This window comes from Brassica rapa, chromosome A08 (assembly GCF_000309985.2).
Source record: "Brassica rapa cultivar Chiifu-401-42 chromosome A08, CAAS_Brap_v3.01, whole genome shotgun sequence".
Lineage (NCBI taxonomy): Eukaryota > Viridiplantae > Streptophyta > Magnoliopsida > Brassicales > Brassicaceae > Brassica > Brassica rapa.
This window is the reverse complement of record NC_024802.2, coordinates 808,578-829,384: the sequence shown is the minus strand read 5'-3', so window position 1 is coordinate 829,384 and position 20,807 is coordinate 808,578. Positions and strand designations below refer to the sequence as shown.

The following is a 20,807-nucleotide window of genomic DNA, read 5'->3' as shown; positions in this document are numbered from 1 at the left end:
GAAAACCGCAACCGTACGCGTTGTGCGACCCAATACCGCAACACGATATATTCGTAAAGGAGTACCCTAATTAATCACAACAAAAAATTATCACACATACTTATGGTAATTCATGTTTAATAAGTAGTTGTCTATATTTTTAACGCTTAATTATAAATACTCCTTTTGTTTCTAAAAAATAAATTTTTACAATTTTTACACATTTTAAAAATATAAGAAATATTTATAATTAAATTTATTATTATTTCATTATATATTTTCCAATAAGTATGAAATATTAACATTTAATCAATCAAATATTCTGTTGACAAAAAAAAAAAAATCAATCAAATATTCTAAATTCGTATATTTTTTACAATATATAGCTTATTAAATTAATTAAGGAAAGTACCTTAAAAATCTTTTAAAACATATTTTGTAGAAGAGAAAAAGACTAAGATAGCACTAAACCAAGTTTTTGTTCCCAAAGTAGCACTCAAGGCTCAAAGTCACAAAAATAGGTTTCATTAAAGAGGTAAATATACACTTATACCCCTTAGATTAATTAATCCAAATTTTAGGGTTTAGAGTTAAGGGGTGGGGTTTTAGAATTAGGGTTTAAAATTTTATAAAAAATAAATACTAAAATAAAAAATAAAAATTTTAAAAACAGTTTCAAAAAGTATTTTTAAATTATAAAAAGAAAATTTGAAAAAAAAAATAAAAAAAAATTTCGAAAAAAAAAATTTCAAAAAAAATTATAAAAATTTCGAATCTGAAAACATATAATCTGAAATTATAAAAAAAAAATATTTTTTTCTTTTTTAATTTTTATTTTAATTATTTTTATTTATTTTTTTTTGTTTATTTAATTTTAAACCAAGGGTATTAGGGATATTTTACCCTTGAATGAATGTCATTTTTGTGACTTTCTACTTCTATTGCTATTTTTGAGACATAAACTTCAAAAGGTGCTATTATTGATAATTGCCCTTTGTAGAACAACAAAAATGTTTAAAGTAGTACTTACGGTAATTCATGTTTCCTTGTGTCCTGCGAAGAATGACATTGTAAAGTAGTACTTACGGTACTTCAAACCCATAAGTCACTATTATGGCGCTCGAGTCTTTTTTTTTTTATAATTACCCCTTCCATCTTAATTTAATACAGCACGACCGTGAAATCCATTAGGCTTTTACAGACCACACAAACACAGTTTTACAAACTACAAAACACGTACACCAACTGGTCTGCTTTCTAAACCGGTTCAAGAAACCGCGATTTGAACCGTCTTAGACTTCGGTGGCTGCGGCGGTACTTTCCCAACGGTAACAGTCAAAACTCCATCTTGATACTTAGCGGCCACAGCCTCCACGTCAGCATCTTCAGGCAACCGAAACTTCTTCACGAGATTCTGAGGAAGTCTCCTCTCGAGCCTTATGTACTTGCATCCTTCTTCGCTCTCGTCATGATCCTCTCTCTTCCTCTTCCCGTTACTCTTTATCACCAGCGTCCTCTCTTCCTCTACAGTCACCTATTCAAAAAAAATCATAGGAGTTGTAACAAACTAATAAACCAATAACAGAATTTCGAACCGGTCGGTTCAACATACTAAACCGACTAATCTATTCTACACCCTCTATTTTACAATACCTTAATTTCTGATTAAAATAAACGGTTACAATGATCACTCTTCTTATACTTATACTGAAGAAAGAGTGGTAACAAACTAATAAACCAATAACAGAATATTAAACCGGTCGGTTCAGCATATTAAACCGGTCGGTTCAGCATTTTTTTTTTTTTTTTTGAACTTAGGTTCAGCATATTAAACCGTAACAATACCTGGATGTCGGATTTGGAGATTCCGGGGATGTCAACGTAGAAGATGTACTCTTTGGGAGATTCAAGAATGTCAATTGGGATGTTGTTGTTGCTTCCTCCTCGAGTCTCGTTACCTTCACCGGAGCGGGAAGTCGGGAAGATCAGCTTCTCGATGGTCTCGGGCAAACCGAACAAGTGGTTGATCGCGACAGCACTCATTTCTCAGACTGCGGATTGAATCTTCTTGTGATTGTTGGCTTCTGCTTCGTTTTGAATTAGAGTGACTATGCTTAGCTCCAAACTTATAAAGAGAGATGAACCAATAAGCTGGAAAGTTCCAGATGGATAAATCTAGAATGTGCGAGTGGTTACGCGTGTCAATAATGGTAGACACTGACCTGACACTATAAGATGCTTCAACCTCATCAGTCCCGTTTTCTTGGGCTGTAAAGGTTATGACTTATGAGGCTATATAGCTCATTGGATCTGAATTATTTCTTCTATCTGTTCATTTTTGGGCCAGCATTTTAGCTTTTTCTATACACAAATTAGTCAATTTCACCTCACTGTTATTTTAGTTGAGTCTTGAGAGAGACTTCAGACAACCTACCTAACTAAAGAATAGCTACATCATCACTTACGTATGAATCATATAAATAAACACTAAAGGATAGTTGATCAAGCCGTTTTAACGGTTAACTTTTCGTATATATGAAACTAGATTTTAACCCGCACGAACATTTCATTTATAAATATAAAATTTTATATTATTTTGTATATGATAATATATTACTGTCATTTTAAAAATAACTAAATAGTTGATATATAATTCTAAATATTAAAATTTAACATATGTTAACAATTTTATTTTTTTTGTAAAAATTATTACATAATTTATGAATATTAATCATTTTAAACGGTAAATGATATTTTATTTATTTATCTTAATGAAAGTATTTTTTCAAAATATATTGGTTTACCAATTCAATATAATTTTAATATGTTTGCACAAAAAAATAATTTTAATATGTAATTTATTAATTACTTATATTTTAATATAATGTAGAATATACTTATAAAATTTATAAAATTATCAAATAATTTCATTATTTTATTTATATTAAAAAATGTAATTAAAATTAATTTATAATAACATTATACTATTAATTGCGAAATTAATCACTGCATTAATTAAAAGAATATTTAAAATTTTAAAAAGATTTTGTTAGATTTTGTCTCAACAGATTTTATTATTCCTAAAACTAAAATTTAAATTTATAGTTAAAATGAATTTGTTATTAATATTCTTATAATTAATTAGAAATGTTATACATTAAATAAACTAATGTAAACAATAAAAATGTTATTTGAATATATGGACTTAGATTTCTAGTATGACTATTTTTTAGTAGATAAAAATGGTACTTCTCTTTTAATAGAGAAGATGGTTTATTCAAAAAAAAAAGTTTTAAATGGACAACATTTAAAAGTTAGAGATTAAATTGCTTAAATGAAAGTTATGTTTTTCCCATTTTGAAAGATCTAAATTTTAAACGAATTTCTCCATTTTAGACCGAAATTTTTTTATTATGTTTTACTTAGTTATCTTCAAGAAAACCACTAAATTTTAGGTCTGGGCATTTTAATCTAGATCCGAAAACCCAAATCGGAACCAACCTGAAAATACCTAATCCGAAACCGAATCAAAAATTTATAAGTATTTTTTGGTTTAAATTTGTTTTTATCCGAAAAAATAGAACTGATCCGAATAGATCCGGACCCGAAAAAAACCGACCCGAATAGATCCGATCTGATAAGAACTGATTTGTTCCTGACTTAAAAACATATATATCCAAAACTAAGATTTTTTTGTGTTCTATTTTATATATATTATTTTATAATTTAGTTGAAATATCTTTTGTTAACAATACTTGCTATTATTTTGTAACATTTTTTAAGTAATATGAAGCTTTAAATTATAAAATTTAGAGTTTAAAATAATTTATTTTAATTATTAATAGTTTTATTTAAGTAGTTTTGTAAAATTTTAGATATATATGACAAATAACGTCTGATGGAGTTCAGTATGTCATGTACTTTTCAGATCCTAAATATCCAAACTCGACTCGGATCCGATATGGACCAAAAAATTACATGTATTTTATAGGTATTTTAATTATAGATTCAAACCGATCCGGACCCGAAAAGAACAAATCCGAACTCGAACCGAAAATTGCTAAGTACCTATTGAATTCAAATGTTTAGGATCCGAAGAATACGGACCCGAAAGAAACCGGTCCGAACCCGACCAGATACATAAACTCCCAGGCCTACTAAATTTAGTTTAGTGCATTTTCTTTCTTTCGTTTTATGTTTATGCTTCGTTTTAAAATAAAATTAAGAAAACATTTATCATAACGATGAATAAAATTAAGAAACCGGTTTCATTTGTATTATATCTACGACTAATATGTTAGCTGCAAAACCAAAGGTAAAATCACTTCAAAATCTTCTTAATTTAAAGACTTCTACTGATATATGTATACTAACTGTAACAAGATCCGACAAGATGAATTTTTCTCGTACCAATTCAATAGTCTTGACTCGATATATCTATCTTTATTGTTTCGTCTCGATAACATGTGCATGGCTAATTAGATGACTATATTTAGCTATACTGATTACATAAATGGATATTTATTTTAATTATGTTTATGTATTTTTGGCTTAAAATGTTTATTTATTTTTACTAATTTATTGACAAAAAGTAATATCAATATTTTGAATAGATAGAAAACAAAATGCTAATTATAAAAAAGTACGAATTATTAGATCCAATCTGGCTATATAACCGATTTATGGTCAAATCCGGTTCAATCATTAGGTCGGTTCAGTTTTAAAAACAATGGAAAAAAAAAAGTTAACTTACCATTAACAATGCGAATATTCACGTCTCAATTATTTGTTTTCTTGTTGTTAATAAAGGAAAGAATAATGGGCCTTTTCGTCAATTAACAAAAAACCAATCGGGTCAATAACGGAGATAACTCATCCGGTGACCTTATCTCTTCGCCGGTGAGAAAATCTCAGATCTACAAAACATTCCAATTTCACATCTTTCACCTTCTCCGATCTAAGTTATGGAGGAAGAAGACGAGACTCAGTCATCTCCAGTAGATTCCTCGTCACCACCAGCTCCTTCCTCTCCCCCAGTTTTACCCGCAAGCAACGTCACGGTGGCCTCCGTAACAAAACCGCCTCCCTCCTCTCAGTCTCCGTCTAGAAACGCGTTGGCTTTAGCTGTCCACACTCCCTCCGTCACCGTGAACAAAAACGGACGAATCGGAGGAGGAGGAGGAGGAAGAGACGACTGTTGGAGCGAGGAAGCGACGAGAGTTCTAATCAACGCGTGGGGGGATAGGTTCGCTGAGCCGGGGAAAGGAACGTTGAAGCAGCAGCAGTGGCACGAAGTAGCTGAGATCGTGAACGGGAGCGGTCAGTGCAAGTACACCAAGACAGATGTTCAGTGTAAGAACAGGATCGATACGGTTAAGAAGAAGTATAAGCAAGAGAAGGCCAAGAATGGGCCTAGCAAATGGGCCTTCTTCAAAAAGCTCGAGTCTTTGATCGGTGGAGGTGGTGGTGGGAAGGCTCCGGTGGTGGGAGCACGTAGCTCGGGTCCGATGCGGTGGCATTTTAGGAAACGGAGTGCTTCCGAGACTGAGTCTGAGTCTGAACCTGAGCACTCAGCTGAGAGTCTTCCTCCACCGTTACAACCTTTGCCGAAGCGGTTGAAGATGGGTGAGTCTGGAGTTGGAGAAGTGGCGAAGGCGATTCTTGGGTTTACTGAGGCGTATGAGAAGGCGGAGAGTGGGAAGATTAAGCTGATGTTGGAGTTGGAGAAGGAGAGGATGAAGTTTGTTAAAGAGATGGAGTTGCAGAGGATGCAGTTCTTGAGAACTCAGATGGAGATTACGCAGAAGAATCAAGAGGAAGAGAGGGGGAAGCTAAGGATCAATGATGATGATGATGATCGCAATGTCAAGAATAATGGCGATGTAAGTAGCTGACAACTTGAAACAAATTATGATATTGATATGATTAAAAGACGTCTCTAGATTGCTGGATTAGGATTTAACGTTATTGTTGTTGTTGTGCCTTGTGGGTTATGTAAATGTAGAAGCTTATGATGGGTTTAGAGAACTGTGATCATCATCTATCATGTTGTTGTTATGTTATCTTGTCTGAAACAAGGGCAAATTAAAGAATCGAACTTTTCTTAGTATAAACCTGAAATCTCCAGCTTGTGATAATAAGTTAAGACAGTAGGATATTCCCACATGGGTCATGTCTTAACAGTCAGAGATTAAAGTAACCTTAGGAATAAACTGTTGATTAGTCAGCATCTTTATCCATAATTAAAATCTCCTTAATTAAACTAAATCTAATAATTAACCTCACAATGCTTTTCTCTGTCCCTTACCTCTCTTTCCCTCGCAGAAGAAAAGGAAGACACGAGGCAATAAATGAGTTTTTAAAGGAAGATAGTTTTAGTATAATGCGATTATCTCTCTGTCAGACATGAATCACAAGCTTTGCAAGGACCTTCCTTAACTATTTACTATGCTGCATGATAAGAGTAACGGAATTAAAAATTCAATTTAACCAATTATAATTTTAAGTATATGCTTCAAACTAGAAAACCTTTCTAGCTACTGTAAGCGACAAAAATACTTTGATTAAGTATACTATTACAGAACCACAATACAATACTACTCTCTCAAACACCATGTCTAGACCCCAGCACATTTGGAACCCAAACAAACATCCTTTTTATTACATGTCATTTTTATTGCTTGGCTTGCAAACCACGTACACACATAGGTTACAAACTAAGCATACATATAGAATCAATGACTTCAAACGAGAGGAGACACACATACATAAGACTCTGACCAAGGTCTAGAAAAAAAAGCAAGAAAGTGATAAATTAAGTAGAAAAAAAAGAAGAAAAAAGCATCTCAAATCCAAGAGACCAGAGTGAGTTTATTACTGATAGTACATGAGCTGCTGATGCGCCGCAGCTACATTCTGAAACCCACCATCGTACATAGCTGCACTTGCTCCAGCTGCATTTACATGCCTTAGAGAATGCTGAGCCTGAGGATGCATCTTGGCTAGAGCCAGTTGCCTCTCATAGGCCAACAGGTCCATTGGGGATAAACCAGGGACTGGAACCGGCGCTGGTGGGGGAAGTGGGTTTGAGGGTGTTCCTGTTGGAGTTGGTTTGTTTCCCCATGAGCACTGCAAATTTTATCACAGAGTTGGGCTTAGGACCTAAGTAGGGTCAGTTCTAAGTAAATCATAACTGAAGTTAGTACCTTTATGGGTCTGCTAAAGAGGAAAGGCTGAGAGTTGCCCATTTGAATAGCAAGAGCAGCCTCGTCGTGAGTGTTATATCTCACAAAACCAAAGCCCTTGTCTCGCTGGACACGGACCTCCTCAATCACTCCAGCGCCAAGTGTATGGAACAGACGGTGTAGATCAAGCTGAGTTACCTGCAAGATTGACTAACTGTCACGACATGCCAAAAAGACCACCAAGAGCTGTCTCTCTGTGTTTGATATAGAGAAACTATGAAAGGGTTTGAGAACTTACTTCTGGAGCGAGGTTTCCTACATAGACAGTGGTATACTGAGGATTGTTTTCAGGAGCTTCTTCGTTTGAGATTGAGATCTCTCTACCGTCCTCTGAGCCGTTTGTAAGTTCAACGACACTTTTTCCATCAGAGCTATGTTTGTCCTCACCAAAAGTAGCACCTTTTGTCGCCCAGTTGCATCTGATTTGTCTGCTACTTATCCATTTACCTGAAACGAGGTGACAGAAACATAGATTACACTGCTGACATATCTTATATTAAGATAAAAATAACTCAATTCTAGACGCAGAACACCACAAAAGCTAAGCTTCTCTAGCCATGCTATCATTACACTTAAATGCATCCTTACAAAAGTGAACATTTAAAGCTCTAAACCCAAAAGCTGTTATCATAATCATTCTTACCATTCATCTCATTTATGGCAGTTTGAGCATCCTGCAGATTACATATAACAATTAAAAATCAATAAAATATCATGAATGGAGGTTAAACTAACTGTCACCCATGATTTGAAGATTATAAAACCTGCTGATTGCGGAAGGAAACAAACCCAAAGCCTCTCGAGCGTCCAGTTTTCTGATCCCACATCACTCTTGCATCGCTACATAAGAATTAACAGATCTTAGTTCCAAACAAACAAGCTTAAATCAATCAGTAACAGCAGCTGATATAAGGACCGGAACTTACGAGCAAGTGTTGAAGGCAGAAAAGCTCTCAAACAGTGCTGCATCAGTGACCTCTGGACTGAGATCTCCAACAAAAATGTTGAAATGGCCTGTGCATTTCATGAAAGCAAACTCATTCAGCAACACACAAAATGTGACTCTTTGTGTAATCAAATCTGTCCTAATAAGAACTTACTTGATGTATCTTCCCTTTGACCGGTGGCATACGCCCAATTAACTTTGATAGGCTGTCCAAACCTGTTAAAATCCATTATTATTATAATAAACCTAATAGAACGAATCAACAGATTAAACAAGAGGAAACATGAAGTATCAAAGCCAGATGCTTACAGATGCCTTCCGTTAAGAGACATGATAGCCAAACCAGCAGATCTCCGATCAAAGTAGTGAACAAATCCATATGAAGACTGTGAAGAGTGAAAAAAAAAACAACATTTAGAAGATAGCTCGAGATAGAAGTTTTAGAGCAAAATAGAAAGAAGAGTGACTCCTCCAACCTTATCCTTTCTGATGAGCTTACAGCTTTCAACAGGGCCGGTGCTAGCAAAAATCTCTTGAAGAAGAACCTCAGTGACCTGCGTATGGATGTTGCCTGCATACCTGCAAACCCCCACAAAACTCAGCATTTTGCAAAACTATCTTGAAACTAAAAATGTTTTGTTCAAACAAGATACTCACACACTACGGCAAGTGCTGGGATCAAAACCAGGAGGAAGGTTTCCACTTGGCAAAGGCTCCATCTGAATAAGAAAAAAATGCAGAGAGCATAAACCAACATTGCAAAATCAAATCTTTTCTACGAGAAACTCTACATTACCAGCTTAATCGAAGACCCAGAAGAATTAAATTGAAAAATACACAAAGAAATTAAGAGTCACTAACACGAAACCCTAACCCACAATAGAAAGCTCTAAACTTTCAAGGTAGAGAGAGAGAGAGAGATTCAAAGCTACCCACGAATCGGGATTTTCAGAACAAACCCTAATTTAGAATCAAAGCCGATTGACAAACCTGAGGAGGAGGAGGAGGAGCCATAAGACTAGGATGATAGAGAGAGTGATGCTGCTGTTGCATCATCGCTTGCTGCATCATTGCTTGTTGTTGTTGCTGTTTCAGCCTCTGGTTCTGCATCCTTTCTCTCCTTACAGTTTATCTGTTTTGTTTCCCGAGAAAAGACCTCTCTTTTCCCTTTAGCTTAGGGTTCGAAATCAACTTAAAGAAATGGAAAAAAAAAAAAAAAAAAAAAAGGAAAAATAAGAGAGGAAAGAGAAAAACAAAATTGCACGCTCTGTGAAAGGGCCGTACGAAACTAGTGACCATATATAGAAGTAGGACGATTTCTCTGAGACAGAGAGAGTATATACTAGTCTCACGCAGCTGTTACTGTTCGATTCCGTCACTGACCAATCACTTAATGTTTCTTTCCGGCCCAGCCCAAGGCCCAGAGTGCGTACACAAGTGTAATATAGTTTTGCACAGAGACAATTAACTGATGTCACAGCGCAGTAAATCTTGGTTTCCGTCGTGCCAGACCAATAACTAATAGTAGTGACGGTCCAGCCCAACTCCCAAACTTGCTAAATTTTGCATTAGACAAGCACAGTCGATTTAAATTCATGTATAAGTAGATATTGACCCGTCCTTGAGAGGACGGGTATATGTTTTGTTTTTAAAAATTTTGTCTAATATAATTTATATGTTTATGTGTTTGTATAATTATATTTTTGTATGATATGAATTTAACAGAATAGATTATTTTTGTAAGTATATTAAATAAATCAAGTTTCATACGTACTTGTGTCTTTCTTTGTATCATATATGTATTTTCTTATAATCATATTTATGTTTTTATCTGTGATCATATTATAGACTACATGTAAGGGTAAGAGTTCGGGTTCGATTCCGACTATTCAGATATTGGTCTTTAGATGAGAGATTAAAACCTATTTGGATATTTATAAATTTTAGTTCGGATTCAGTTTGGATCATTACGGATTCAGTTCAAATACGGGTACTCATTTAAATTATGTAAAAATATTGAAATACAAATATAACCGCCTTTTAAATTATGTAAAATATTTTTGTTTTATTTTTCTTGAAAATTTTAATTTTTATAATTGTATTTTTTTTTGTAATCATATTATATTTAATATTAATTTGATTTAGTATATTTTTGGTAGTTAAATTAATGTTAAACATAATATGATTACAAAAAAACAAAAAATATACCAGCTAGAATCTAGTGCTTTTTAAAATAACCTGCAAAAAGTTGTAATCACAAATTTTTGCATGTTTGATGTAAACTTAATAAAATTCTAAGGATATTGTTTATTAGTATAATTTATGGCAGTTAATTTTCTTTCTAATAAAATGCTAAAATAAAAATAAATATATTTTACTTTTCTTTAGATGACATCGTATTGGGTGTGGTATCTTCATCGTTTGAAATATTTTTTTACTGGATAGTTATTTTTTGATGAAATGATATGGCATTAGTTGTATTAAAAAATGGCGTGGGCTAAATTACATAAGAAACGAAAGCTAATTAAAATAACTCGGTAGTTTTAGCTATATAAAAAGTGGGTTCCGATTATTTAGGAGTTTATAGTGGAAGTTATATAGCGTACAAAGTAGTTAGTGTTAATTGTGTTTTAATAATATTGATATATGAAAATAATTGTTGGATACTACTTTTATCAATGGGTCACACTGTTGTTTTAATAGAATAGATTTTGTTTTAGTAACAAGATCGTTATTTTAATAGAATAGATTTTGTTTTAGTAACAAGATCGTTACTCGTTAGAAAGTTTGTCAGACAAATTTTGAACTAAATTTTTTACATGTAAAAAAGTTGACAAGAATCACACCAGTCTGTACTTAGTTTAATTTTTTTACTTTCGGTTATGATTAAAATGTAATTTTTTTATTTTGATTACGATTAAATTGCAAGGGTGATTACTTAATTCTTAAATGTTTTATCTTCTTACACAACGATCAGTGTTCGTTTATCCTTTATGTTTGTTCCTTCCTTAATGTCGGCAGGGTTCTTTTAACGTTATTCTACAAAATCAATAAACAAATACAAATCACACAACCCACGAGCAGACCGTTGAAAATTCTGTTGACTATTTCCCTGCGAGAATACGATGTCGTTTAAAACGACTTTCCAATTATGCTCCTGATTCGTTTGTCCTACGATCGTTTTTTATTCATTTGACGAGAATACGAATTAGATACGGCATCGTTTAAATCATTTTACATGTTTACCCCTGAGTTTCATAACCTAGAACCTTCTCCCTCTTCGCGACCACGGTCATCTGGTCAGGCTCAGCTTTCCCCTTTCGTCTTCTTGAACCACCTCCGCTAGATCCGCTTGCGACCATCTTCTTCTCCAAAATCAAACTTACTGAATCGCCGACGGTTCCGTCTCTTCCTCCAGCTTCTCCGTGTTAATCGCCGGCACCGCCGTCGAATTCATCCACCGTCTGAGCGGCGACGGTCTTCAGATCGCGAAGCTCTTGGCTCTTTGACTTCGTTTTGATTGGATTATGGAATCACCGGATATTCGCGGCGGCGACGGTTCGGATTTCGCGACGCTCGAGACGGCGGAGAAGATAATACTCCGGTGGGACTCAACAACCTCCGAGGAAGCGAAAGAGAATCTCATCTTCCAAAGCGATCGCGAGGAAGTGGATCGGTACTTGCAAGCAGTCGACGAAGTCCAGCGCCTCGTCTCCTCCGTCTCCATCTCCGATAGCCGCCACGAAGTCAAAGCTAGGTCAACGATACAAATCGCCATGGCGAGGCTCGAGGACGAGCTCCGAAACATCCTCCTCTCGCAGACCTCAACCTTCGAACCCGACTCTCTCCTCCTCGATTCCTCAGCTTCCTCCTTCGCTACACGAGCCGATCTCGAAGACACCGAAGCGGTTGCTGCTGATGAAGGTGAAGGTGAGGGAGAGGAGCAGGAGGAAATGAATCTGGTTCTACCGGACGGTTCAGATTCAAATTCCGGTTCAGACCCCGGTTCGAGCCGGTTATCGAGCCGAAGAAGCAGTTGCAAATCCACAAGCAGTATACGCGAGATCGATCTCGTCTCTTCCGAAGCCGTTTCCGATCTGAGATCGATCGTTCACCGCATGATCGGAGCTGGATACTCCCGCGAGTGCCTCCAGGTATACGGGAACGTTCGCAAATCCGCCATGGAGACGATCTTCAAGCAGCTGGGGATCGTGAAGCTAGGGATCGGCGACGTCCAGCGCCTTGACTGGGAGGTCGTCGAAGTGAAGATCAGGAGATGGATACGCGCGGCGAAGGCTTGCGTTAGGGTTGTGTTCGCGAGCGAGAAGCGTCTCTGCGAGCAGATATTCGACGGCGGAGAGGTGGAGGAGACTTGCTTCATGGAGATAGTGAAATCCTCTGCTCTGCAGCTTTTCACTTTCCCTGAAGCGATAAGTATAAGCAGAAGATCGCCCGAGAAGCTTTTCAAGATTCTTGATTTACACGATGCGTTGGCTGATTTGTTGCCGGATATGGAAGAGATCTTTAACTCGGAGTCCTCCGAGACGATTCTTGTTCAGGCAACTGAGATTCAATCTAGATTAGCGGAAGCGGCGAGAGGGACTCTTGTGGAGTTTGAGAACGCGATTTTTCGCGAGCCTTCGGTTGTTCCCGTCCCTGGAGGGACTATACATCCGTTGACGAGGTATGTGATGAACTATCTGAACTTGATTGCAGATTACAAGCAGACTCTGGTCGAGCTCATTATGTCGAAGCCCTGCGCGGGTTTGAAGTGTACTAATGATCCGGTAAAGCCAGATATGGATATAAGTCAGCTTGAAGGATGTTCACCATTAGCTCTGCATTGTATATGGACCATGGTGATGTTACAATTCAATCTAGAAGGGAAGTCTTTGCACTACAAAGACGAGGCGTTGTCGCATATCTTCATCATGAACAATGTGCATTACATAGTTCAGAAGGTTAAAAGCTCGACTGAGTTGAGAGAGATTATAGGAGACCTTTATTTGAGAAGGCTTACGGGGATATTTAGACACGCAGCGACTAAGTATCAGAGAGCCACATGGGTGAGAGTGTTGAATAGCTTGAGAGATGAAGGGTTGCATGTGAGTGGAAGCTTCTCTTCAGGTGTGTCGAAAAGTGCTTTGAGAGAGAGGTTTAAAGCTTTTAATACAATGTTTGAAGAGGTTCATAGGGTTCAGTCGACGTGGTCGGTTCCAGATGTTCAGCTTAGAGAAGAGTTAAGGATATCTTTGTCGGAGCATTTGATTCCGGCTTATAGATCGTTTCTTGGGAGATTCAGGGGACATATAGAGAGCGGAAGACATCCAGAGAACTACTTGAAGTACTCTGTTGAGAATCTTGAAACCGCAGTGTTGGATTTCTTTGAAGGATATACCACGGCGCCACATTTGAGACGGTCTCAGTGAAGTGAAGACGGTATCACATTCTTTCCACTTTCATGTAACGTGGTTCAGACAAATCTCTTGTACTTTGTAATCATATTTGTTGAGTGTGTTGTTTGCTTGTTACCAAAATTTCAATACTCCATTTGTTGATAAATGTTTGCTTTTGTTGTATCTTTGTGACACGTGTGTGCTTACAGTCATCTTAATGCATTTTTTTATTATGGCCAAATCAATTATAGCTTAAGCCTTACTGAGGCAATCTGCAATCTACAGAGTCTGACAACAATTAATTGGCGGCTGGTTCGCCTGAACATATGCTGAGCTGGAATATTAAAGGAACAAATCCAGTGTTGTTTCTTTTTTTTTGATCGTTTAAAATGTTATAGTTATGAAGAGTGTGGAATAGTCTCTGAACAAATGTATCAGTAATAATTTGTTATCATTATTTGTTGAGATGAGTGTATGTGTTGAGTGGATTAATTCTTACTATCCTGCATGTGCGAACGCCAAATGGATTATTGCTAAGATTATTCGTACAGACAGAACAAGATTAAGTGGGGACCTTTCTAATCTTGTCTTGATCTTCACTCTTCAGTAAACAAAGATTAATGTCGTATCACCATAACGAATAATGCTTCGTAATATGCGGTACAAATATTCAAAATGATTATAATTCTTGCACGTATTCTATGATTATAAAAAGGATCATAAGCATAACTTTGGTTCAAAGGTCGCCATACCAACATAGAGCCAAATACAGCTTTAGATCATTGTTTTAAAACTTTATTCAAATTAAACTTTAAAGTAACATTATATTGTTTATTATTACTAATTTTAGCGTTGTTATGTTTTACAAGTCCAACCCATAGAAACATACAGCCAAATACAACATTGAACCGGTACGTAAATCTCTGGAGGATTAACCGAAGTTGATTCCTTGCGCTAGAGGTAACTCGTTCCCGTAGTTGATCGTGCTGTCAAAAATATAAACCGGTTCAGAAAATCAAAAACTTAAAACCGGAAATTTATTTTTAAAAACAAGAGAGAAACTCAAGCAACTTACCAAGTGGAACGGCGCATATACTGCTTCCAAGAGTCACTACCAGCTTCACGACCACCACCAGTCGCTTTCTCACCTCCAAAAGCTCCTCCTATCTCAGCTCCATTCGTCGGTATGTTCACATTCACTATCCCACAGTCACTTCCCATTGGTCTGTAGAGTTTTCAAAACCCATCACAGTCAAACTCAGTTCCAGTCAAATAAACTTGTTAGTAGTACTTACCCTATCCACTTGAAGATGTTCTCGGGGCTACGAGTGAATATAGAGCTGCTTAGACCTTGAGGAACCGAGTTATTTATCGCAACAGCTTCTTCAAATGTCTGTCCAGAAGAAGTACATGGTTTATATACTTGTCTCAAAAAAAAAAAACTTGCTGGTTTTAGAGACTCTTCACCTTAAACTTGAGAGCATATAAAACCGGAGCAAAGAGCTCTTCTTTAACAACAGCAGCATCTGATGATATCTCTATTATCGTAGGCTCCACAAAGTTTCCTTCACCTTCAACTGCTTTACCTCCCGTTAGTACTTTGCCACCCTGCAAATGCAAAAGGTCTTTAAACGGTTCTTGATTACACAGTAAAAGCCATAGAAACTGAGGTACTACTTGCCTGGGATTTGATGACTTCAATCCCCTTCTCAAAGTTTTTCTTTGATTCAGGAGTATGTAGAGGTCCTAACAAAGTCCCTTTCTCAAGAGGATCACCGATCTTGACTTGTTTGTATGAAGTAAGGAGTTGCTCAAGTACTTTGTCATACACACTCTCATGCAAAAGCTTCACCAGAAAAAAAAACAAAAAAAGCTTTAACCAAAAGGAACAGTATAAGAAGCATCAAAATGGGATTAGATTCTTCCGTACCAGCCTACGGCAAGTTGTGCAGCGTTGACCAGCTGTTCCAACCGCAGCAAACAGAACAGAACGTGCAGCTAACTGAATGTCAGCATCGTCCATGACTATGATCGCATTGTTTCCACTCAACTCAAGAAGAGTTTTGCCAGATCTCGCACTCACTGTTTGTTGCACCGTTAAGCCCACCTATGAATGAGAGCAAGTAAGTAAGCTCAGTTTGTTTGGTTTGGATGAGCGGTGGATTATTAGTAGAGAGGACGTGTACCTTGGAGCTACCAGTAAAGGATACTAGAGGAATGCGTGTGTCCTTAGCTATTGCTTCACCAATCTCAGCACCACCACACATGGCAGTGAAGATGGCACCGGGTAAATGATTCTTCTCTAGAACTTCAGCCACTAGTTTGGTCATTGCGATAGTTATCAATGGTGTAGTTGGAGCACCTTTCCTGTGGAACCACACGTATTAACGCCACAAGTTAGGCCAAGAGGAACGTTAATAAATGCCAGTGTACTTGTCATGGTCAAGACTAGTATGCAGTCTCTCAGCAATATATATTTTTCATCATTAGAACAACATGTATACTTACTTAGAGAATCAACTAAATAGCAATTTTAGAGGTTAAATATTGTTAAGACAGCTTCTTAAAGTAAGGGATTGCTAAATTATCGTCGAGTCAGGTTCATTACTTACCAGACTACACAGTTTCCGCAGACGAGTGCAATGCAAGCATTCCAGCCTGCAATACCACAACATTGTCCTTAAATATGGTAAGGGAAAGCAGAAGCACAAACTTCCATATTATCAGTTCTTATACTTGTCAGTGATAGTTAGATTCATGGCACAAATCTAGTTGCCAAAATATGAGGAGCTTAATCTACCTATAGTGTATCCACTCTCATGTGGGAATCAGAAAATGAGCCATCTTTATGAGACACATTAAAAGAGAAACTTTCCAAGATTTAGAGTTGGACACAAGCAAGACTTACCAAGAACTGCACAAGGGAAGTTAAACGCTGTGATGACACCGACAATGCCAAGAGGATTCCACATCTGCGTTACAGTGTCCAATTAGAATGTTAACAAACATGTTGTAAGAAGAGTATTATGCTAAAGTTCAATGAAAGGAACCTCCAACATCATATGGTTTGGGCCTGCAACAAAGAGATGAAGATGAGTGTTAAGAGATGCATCTTTTTAAGTAAATATTCGAAAACAGGAAAACAAGCATCTCCAAATAATGAAGAGACTAAATGTGAATGTTATTCGAAAGACAGAACTCACGTTCTGAAGGTATGACTGAACCATTGAGTTGTCGGCTCAAACCAACAGCAAAATCACACATGTCAATCACTTCCTGCAAAAGTTGCACACAATGTGTTATCTAAGTTATACGAAGAATCAGACTCTTATATTATGTCACAGAGCTTACCTGAACTTCACCGATGCCTTCAGCAAGGATCTTTCCCATTTCAAGAGAAAGAAGACGGCCAAGATAGTCAAGTTTGGATCTTAGCGCATCTCCAATTTGTCTCACAATATCACCTCTCTTGGGAGCAGGAACCTGATCAAATCAAAGATACACCTTGTTAGCTATTTTGCTTAGAAATATATTCCAAAGCTTTACAATTTAGTCAATATACCTGCATCCATGTCTTAGCTGCTTCCTCACAAGCTTTGAGACCTATCTCGTAGTCTTCAAGAGAAGCTTCAACCACTTGAGCAATTGGCTGCATCCATAGTTAAAGCATTTCAACACAAAAGAAAGAGTGATTCTTTCCCTAATTTAAGATGCACAACAACATTAAAGTAAACAACTTTAGAAAGTATCTGCATCAAACAAGAACCTGATTGTTAGCAGGGTTCAGAGTAGAAACAAGAGGTCCGTTTCCTAGCCATTTGCCACCAACGTAGTTTCCAAGGTTGTGAGAGCTGCTTAACCCAATCTCACTCAGAAACTCATACTCTTTGCTCGCTGAACCCATCTCTACGAAATGATTTAACAGAGTAAATGGATCAAAATTAAGGATATCAAACAGTGATTAAAGAATCAATCACCTCTCTTAGTATTATCGATGGTATCAAAGAATGGAGTTTTCCGATTATACGTTTGATCAGAGAGTCTTTATAAGAGGAAGTGAGTGAGAGAGAGAGACGTGTACGACTTGTAAGTAAAGTTGTAACAGTGATTGGACCGAAAACGAAAGCTGAGCTGTTGTGTCGATCCCCCTTTTGGCTTGATTCACTCGGATCATTATGTTAACACTTATGAAGTTTTGTCACGTGTCCTACGTTTCTTTTTCCGGGTCGGGATATACCCCGATTAGGATCCGCGTTAAAAGCAGGCCTCATATGGCCAATTAGGCCCAAATTATATAAAATTTTAGCCGGTATTAAACTATGGGCAATTCTTTCGAATATACTATTTTAAAATTTTGTCACAAAAATAAACTCTAAAAACTAAAATGACCAAAATAATATTTTTTATTTTAAAATTTTAATTTATTTATTAATTTTAAAATTTGAAATCTTATCTCTAAAACCCCACTTCTCAACTCTAAACACTAAATTTTAAACCCTAAACTTCACCACTTGACTCTAAATCCTAATGTTTAGATTAGCTAACTCTAAAAGTATAAGTGTATATTTACTTCTTTTGATAAAATATTTACGTCTATTTTAGTCTTTTTTTATTTTTAAAATCTATATTTGCGACAAAAAAAATTATAAGTCTATCCTAAAGAATTTCTCTTAAACCATACCCAAAAACTTTGATTAATTTTTGGTTGAATATATCAACCGAATGCAAATCGAATTTTTATTTAGTTCAGTTCAGTTCATCACAATTTATGCCATCCAAAGACCAAACAACTCGAACAGAACTAACCATCATCCCCTTCCGGTTTTCCATAGGCTATGTTTCTTTAGCAGGCCTCATATTGCCCATTCTAGGCCTTCCGGCCCATTAAAGATAAGAAACAACATGGTGCTTGCTTACTAATACTGTCTGGTCAAACAAACCCGAACAAGATCCGAATGAAGCAAGTAAAGAATCCGACACAAGCCATAATCATCACCGATCTCTCCTTTCTCTTTTCCCTGTGAATTCCAGAGAAACAAAAAAAGCCTTCCTGATCACACAGATCACGTTGATTAAACTTCGGTAAGCACCTCCAATCTCCTCTGATCACAATCAGATTCGTTTAGGTGATCTATGGCGATTTATTAGAATATAACCCTCAGATTTCGAGAATGAGAGCTGTGAATTATCTCTATACCTCGAGCAATCCCAGATTCCGAGGGATCTTCAATGCCCTTTGTGCTCTAACCCTCTTCCTCTTCTTCTTTAACAAGAACCCTTTGCTAAAGAATCAATCTTTCGTTGATGGGTCTCCTCCTCCTCGTAGGAGGCACATGATTGAAACTTACTCTGGTGACACAACTGCGATATGCTCTGGTTTACACCAACACATAGGCTACACCGACCAATGCCAGTTCTTGAAATCGAACCCTCTTTGTTATCCGGACAGCTTCTTCGACTACCTCAGCTTCTTCTACTGCACGTGTCAAGACTTCAAGATCTTGGGTTATATTGCATTAGGTGTTTGGCTCGTCGCTTTGTTTTATCTATTAGGCAACACCGCCGCTGATTACTTTTGTCCTTCGCTTGAGAAGCTCTCCAAGCTTCTCAGGCTGCCTCCTACTGTCGCTGGCGTCACTCTGCTTCCCCTTGGTAACGGAGCGCCTGATGTGTTTGCTAGTATAGCTGCTTTTGTCGGTTCGGATAAAGGAGAGGTTGGTCTTAATAGTGTATTGGGTGGTGCTGTGTTTGTGACTTGTGTTGTTGCTGGTGTTGTTTCGCTTTGTGTTGCGGATAAAGAGGTTAAGATCGATAAGAAGTGTTTTATCAGAGACTTGTGTTTCTTTCTTTTCACTCTGGTGGCTTTGTTGGTGATTTTGACTGTGGGGAGAGTGAGTGTAGGTATCGCCGCAGCGTTTGTTTCCATCTATGTTCTGTATGCTTCTCTTGTGGCGGCGAATGAGATTATCAGGAAGCATTCGAAGAGGTTGAAGCTGGACTCCTTTACACCTTTGCTTCCCATTCAAGGAAGCGTGTTCTCACCACCGAGTGGTGGTGAAGAGGATGTGTACAGCCCTTTGCTAGAGCTTGACACTGAGGAAGGTCCACCTAAGCTGCACGACTCTCTACCGCAGTGGATGTGGGCTACTAATGTAGCCATCTACTCCGCGAAAGCTAATGTGCATGATGAAGAAAGACCTCCATGGGGATGGAGTGAAGACGGTGGAGAAGGTGATATCTCCTTGTGTTCTAAGATTACATACTTCTTGGAGACTCCGCTTACAGTTCCTAGACGGTTAACAATCCCGTTGATCGAGGAAGATAGCTGGTCAAAGACATATGCTGTAGCTAGCGTCTCGCTAGCTCCTCTCCTTCTTGCTTTCCTCTGGAGCAGTCTTCAAGCCTACTTTATCGGTATTGCAGTAGGATCCATCCTCGGCTTTCTTGCGTATAGAAACACAGAACACGACCGTCCACCACAGAGATACTTAATCCCTTGGGTGCTTGGTGGATTCATCATGAGCATTGTATGGTTCTACATGATAGCAAACGAGCTCGTTGCTCTTCTTGTGACATTCGGTGGGATCTACGGAATCAACCCGTCGATACTCGGTTTAACCGTACTCGCTTGGGGGAACTCAATGGGTGACTTGGTCTCAAACATAGCCTTGTCGATGAACGGTGGAGATGGGGTGCAGATCGCGTTGTCAGGTTGCTACGCAGGTCCTATGTTCAACACACTTGTTGGGCTAGGTGTGTCGATGCTTCTTGGTGCTTGGTCCAAGCGTCCAGAGACTTACATTATCCCTGAGGATAATAGCTTGTTCTACACGCTAGGGTTTCTGATATTAGGGTTGCTTTGGGCTCTTGTGATGCTCCCACGGAATGAGATGCGACCGAACAAGGTGATGGGGATTGGTCTGATCGCACTGTATCTGATATTCGTCACGTTCAGACTCAGCTCTGCCATGGGGTTCATACCTTGGGCTGCTTAAAAGACGCCATTGTAACGAGCTTCGAAATTTGTAAGGTATGATTGAAATTATAATCAGAGCTTATTGTATACAGATCATTTAGTTAGAGAAGCCACACTGGTTCTGAATAAAATCTTGTTTGTTGTATTATGTTGATGTAACTGATAATGAATCTGAGTGTTAATCTCGATCGTGGAAGATATATTAGACTTGTCTTATTGGGCCGACTTTTGAACCACTTGTTTTGTTATCAGTCACTTTGTACTAC

General features: G+C 37.4%; 6 protein-coding genes across 9 annotated transcripts; 3 read left to right on the top strand and 3 right to left on the bottom strand.

Annotated features, from left to right (window-relative positions):
• Positions 1-1,093: 1,093 nt before the first annotated feature.
• LOC103832638 (17.4 kDa class III heat shock protein-like) lies at positions 1,094-2,147 on the bottom strand. The gene is made up of 2 exons (XM_009108697.3): positions 1,825-2,147; positions 1,094-1,513 (listed from the first exon to the last, which is right to left on the bottom strand). The coding sequence occupies exons 1-2, from the start codon at positions 2,020-2,022 to the stop codon at positions 1,247-1,249; spliced, it is 465 nt and encodes a 154-aa protein (XP_009106945.1). The 5' UTR covers positions 2,023-2,147; the 3' UTR covers positions 1,094-1,246.
• Positions 2,148-3,994: 1,847 nt separating this feature from the next.
• On the top strand, positions 3,995-6,092 carry LOC103832636 (trihelix transcription factor ASIL1). The gene has a single exon (XM_009108695.3). The coding sequence runs from the start codon at positions 4,944-4,946 to the stop codon at positions 5,871-5,873; it is 930 nt and encodes a 309-aa protein (XP_009106943.2). The 5' UTR covers positions 3,995-4,943; the 3' UTR covers positions 5,874-6,092.
• Positions 6,093-6,523: 431 nt separating this feature from the next.
• LOC103832637 (oligouridylate-binding protein 1A) lies at positions 6,524-9,466 on the bottom strand. 3 transcript variants are annotated; one of them, XM_033277956.1, is made up of 11 exons: positions 9,164-9,466; positions 8,827-8,898; positions 8,646-8,748; positions 8,479-8,555; positions 8,324-8,385; positions 8,150-8,237; positions 7,988-8,063; positions 7,867-7,897; positions 7,462-7,670; positions 7,185-7,361; positions 6,524-7,107 (listed from the first exon to the last, which is right to left on the bottom strand). In XM_033277956.1, the coding sequence occupies exons 1-11, from the start codon at positions 9,277-9,279 to the stop codon at positions 6,853-6,855; spliced, it is 1,266 nt and encodes a 421-aa protein (XP_033133847.1). In that variant the 5' UTR covers positions 9,280-9,466; the 3' UTR covers positions 6,524-6,852. The 3 variants fall into 3 exon arrangements, with proteins under 3 accessions (XP_033133847.1, XP_018509304.1, XP_009106944.1); XM_018653788.2 differs by having other exon boundaries at positions 8,827-8,893; positions 9,162-9,465; XM_009108696.3 differs by having other exon boundaries at positions 6,853-7,107; positions 8,827-8,888; positions 9,160-9,465.
• A 1,740-nt stretch (positions 9,467-11,206) lies between these two features.
• LOC103832635 (exocyst complex component EXO70A1) lies at positions 11,207-13,806 on the top strand. The gene has a single exon (XM_009108693.3). The coding sequence runs from the start codon at positions 11,697-11,699 to the stop codon at positions 13,596-13,598; it is 1,902 nt and encodes a 633-aa protein (XP_009106941.1). The 5' UTR covers positions 11,207-11,696; the 3' UTR covers positions 13,599-13,806.
• A 532-nt stretch (positions 13,807-14,338) lies between these two features.
• On the bottom strand, positions 14,339-17,797 carry LOC103832634 (aldehyde dehydrogenase family 7 member A1). 2 transcript variants are annotated; one of them, XM_009108690.3, is made up of 15 exons: positions 17,543-17,797; positions 17,332-17,471; positions 17,128-17,214; positions 16,917-17,048; positions 16,769-16,841; positions 16,616-16,638; positions 16,474-16,537; positions 16,178-16,223; positions 15,752-15,932; positions 15,496-15,672; positions 15,247-15,411; positions 15,033-15,173; positions 14,861-14,958; positions 14,641-14,790; positions 14,339-14,551 (listed from the first exon to the last, which is right to left on the bottom strand). In XM_009108690.3, exons 2-15 carry the CDS (start codon positions 17,467-17,469, stop codon positions 14,497-14,499), a joined length of 1,530 nt encoding a protein of 509 aa, XP_009106938.1. In that variant the 5' UTR covers positions 17,470-17,471; positions 17,543-17,797; the 3' UTR covers positions 14,339-14,496. The 2 variants fall into 2 exon arrangements, with proteins under 2 accessions (XP_009106938.1, XP_009106939.1); XM_009108691.3 differs by having other exon boundaries at positions 17,332-17,551.
• Positions 17,798-18,274: 477 nt separating this feature from the next.
• On the top strand, positions 18,275-20,804 carry LOC103832633 (cation/calcium exchanger 4). The gene has a single exon (XM_009108689.3). The coding sequence runs from the start codon at positions 18,737-18,739 to the stop codon at positions 20,558-20,560; it is 1,824 nt and encodes a 607-aa protein (XP_009106937.1). The 5' UTR covers positions 18,275-18,736; the 3' UTR covers positions 20,561-20,804.
• The last annotated feature ends 3 nt before the right edge of the window (positions 20,805-20,807 follow it).

Excerpts from the sequence above, each read along its gene's own strand:
- LOC103832637 (XM_033277956.1), bottom strand. The coding sequence starts at position 9,279 with ATGCAGAACCAGAGGCTGAAACAGCAACAACAACAAGCAATGATGCAG. Across the intron at positions 8,064-8,149 it reads TCTGCCTTCAACACTTGCTC|CGATGCAAGAGTGATGTGGG; the intron begins GTAAGTTCCGGT and ends ATTCTTATGTAG. Across the intron at positions 7,898-7,987 it reads TTTCCTTCCGCAATCAGCAG|GATGCTCAAACTGCCATAAA; the intron begins GTTTTATAATCT and ends TGTAATCTGCAG.
- LOC103832636 (XM_009108695.3), top strand. The coding sequence starts at position 4,944 with ATGGAGGAAGAAGACGAGACTCAGTCATCTCCAGTAGATTCCTCGTCA.
- LOC103832634 (XM_009108690.3), bottom strand. The coding sequence starts at position 17,469 with ATGGGTTCAGCGAGCAAAGAGTATGAGTTTCTGAGTGAGATTGGGTTA. Across the intron at positions 16,639-16,768 it reads TTCAGTCATACCTTCAGAAC|GCCCAAACCATATGATGTTG; the intron begins GTGAGTTCTGTC and ends TCTTTGTTGCAG. Across the intron at positions 16,538-16,615 it reads CAAACCATATGATGTTGGAG|ATGTGGAATCCTCTTGGCAT; the intron begins GTTCCTTTCATT and ends ACTGTAACGCAG.
- LOC103832638 (XM_009108697.3), bottom strand. The coding sequence starts at position 2,022 with ATGAGTGCTGTCGCGATCAACCACTTGTTCGGTTTGCCCGAGACCATC. Across the intron at positions 1,514-1,824 it reads TCTCCAAATCCGACATCCAG|GTGACTGTAGAGGAAGAGAG; the intron begins GTATTGTTACGG and ends TTTTTTGAATAG.
- LOC103832635 (XM_009108693.3), top strand. The coding sequence starts at position 11,697 with ATGGAATCACCGGATATTCGCGGCGGCGACGGTTCGGATTTCGCGACG.
- LOC103832633 (XM_009108689.3), top strand. The coding sequence starts at position 18,737 with ATGAGAGCTGTGAATTATCTCTATACCTCGAGCAATCCCAGATTCCGA.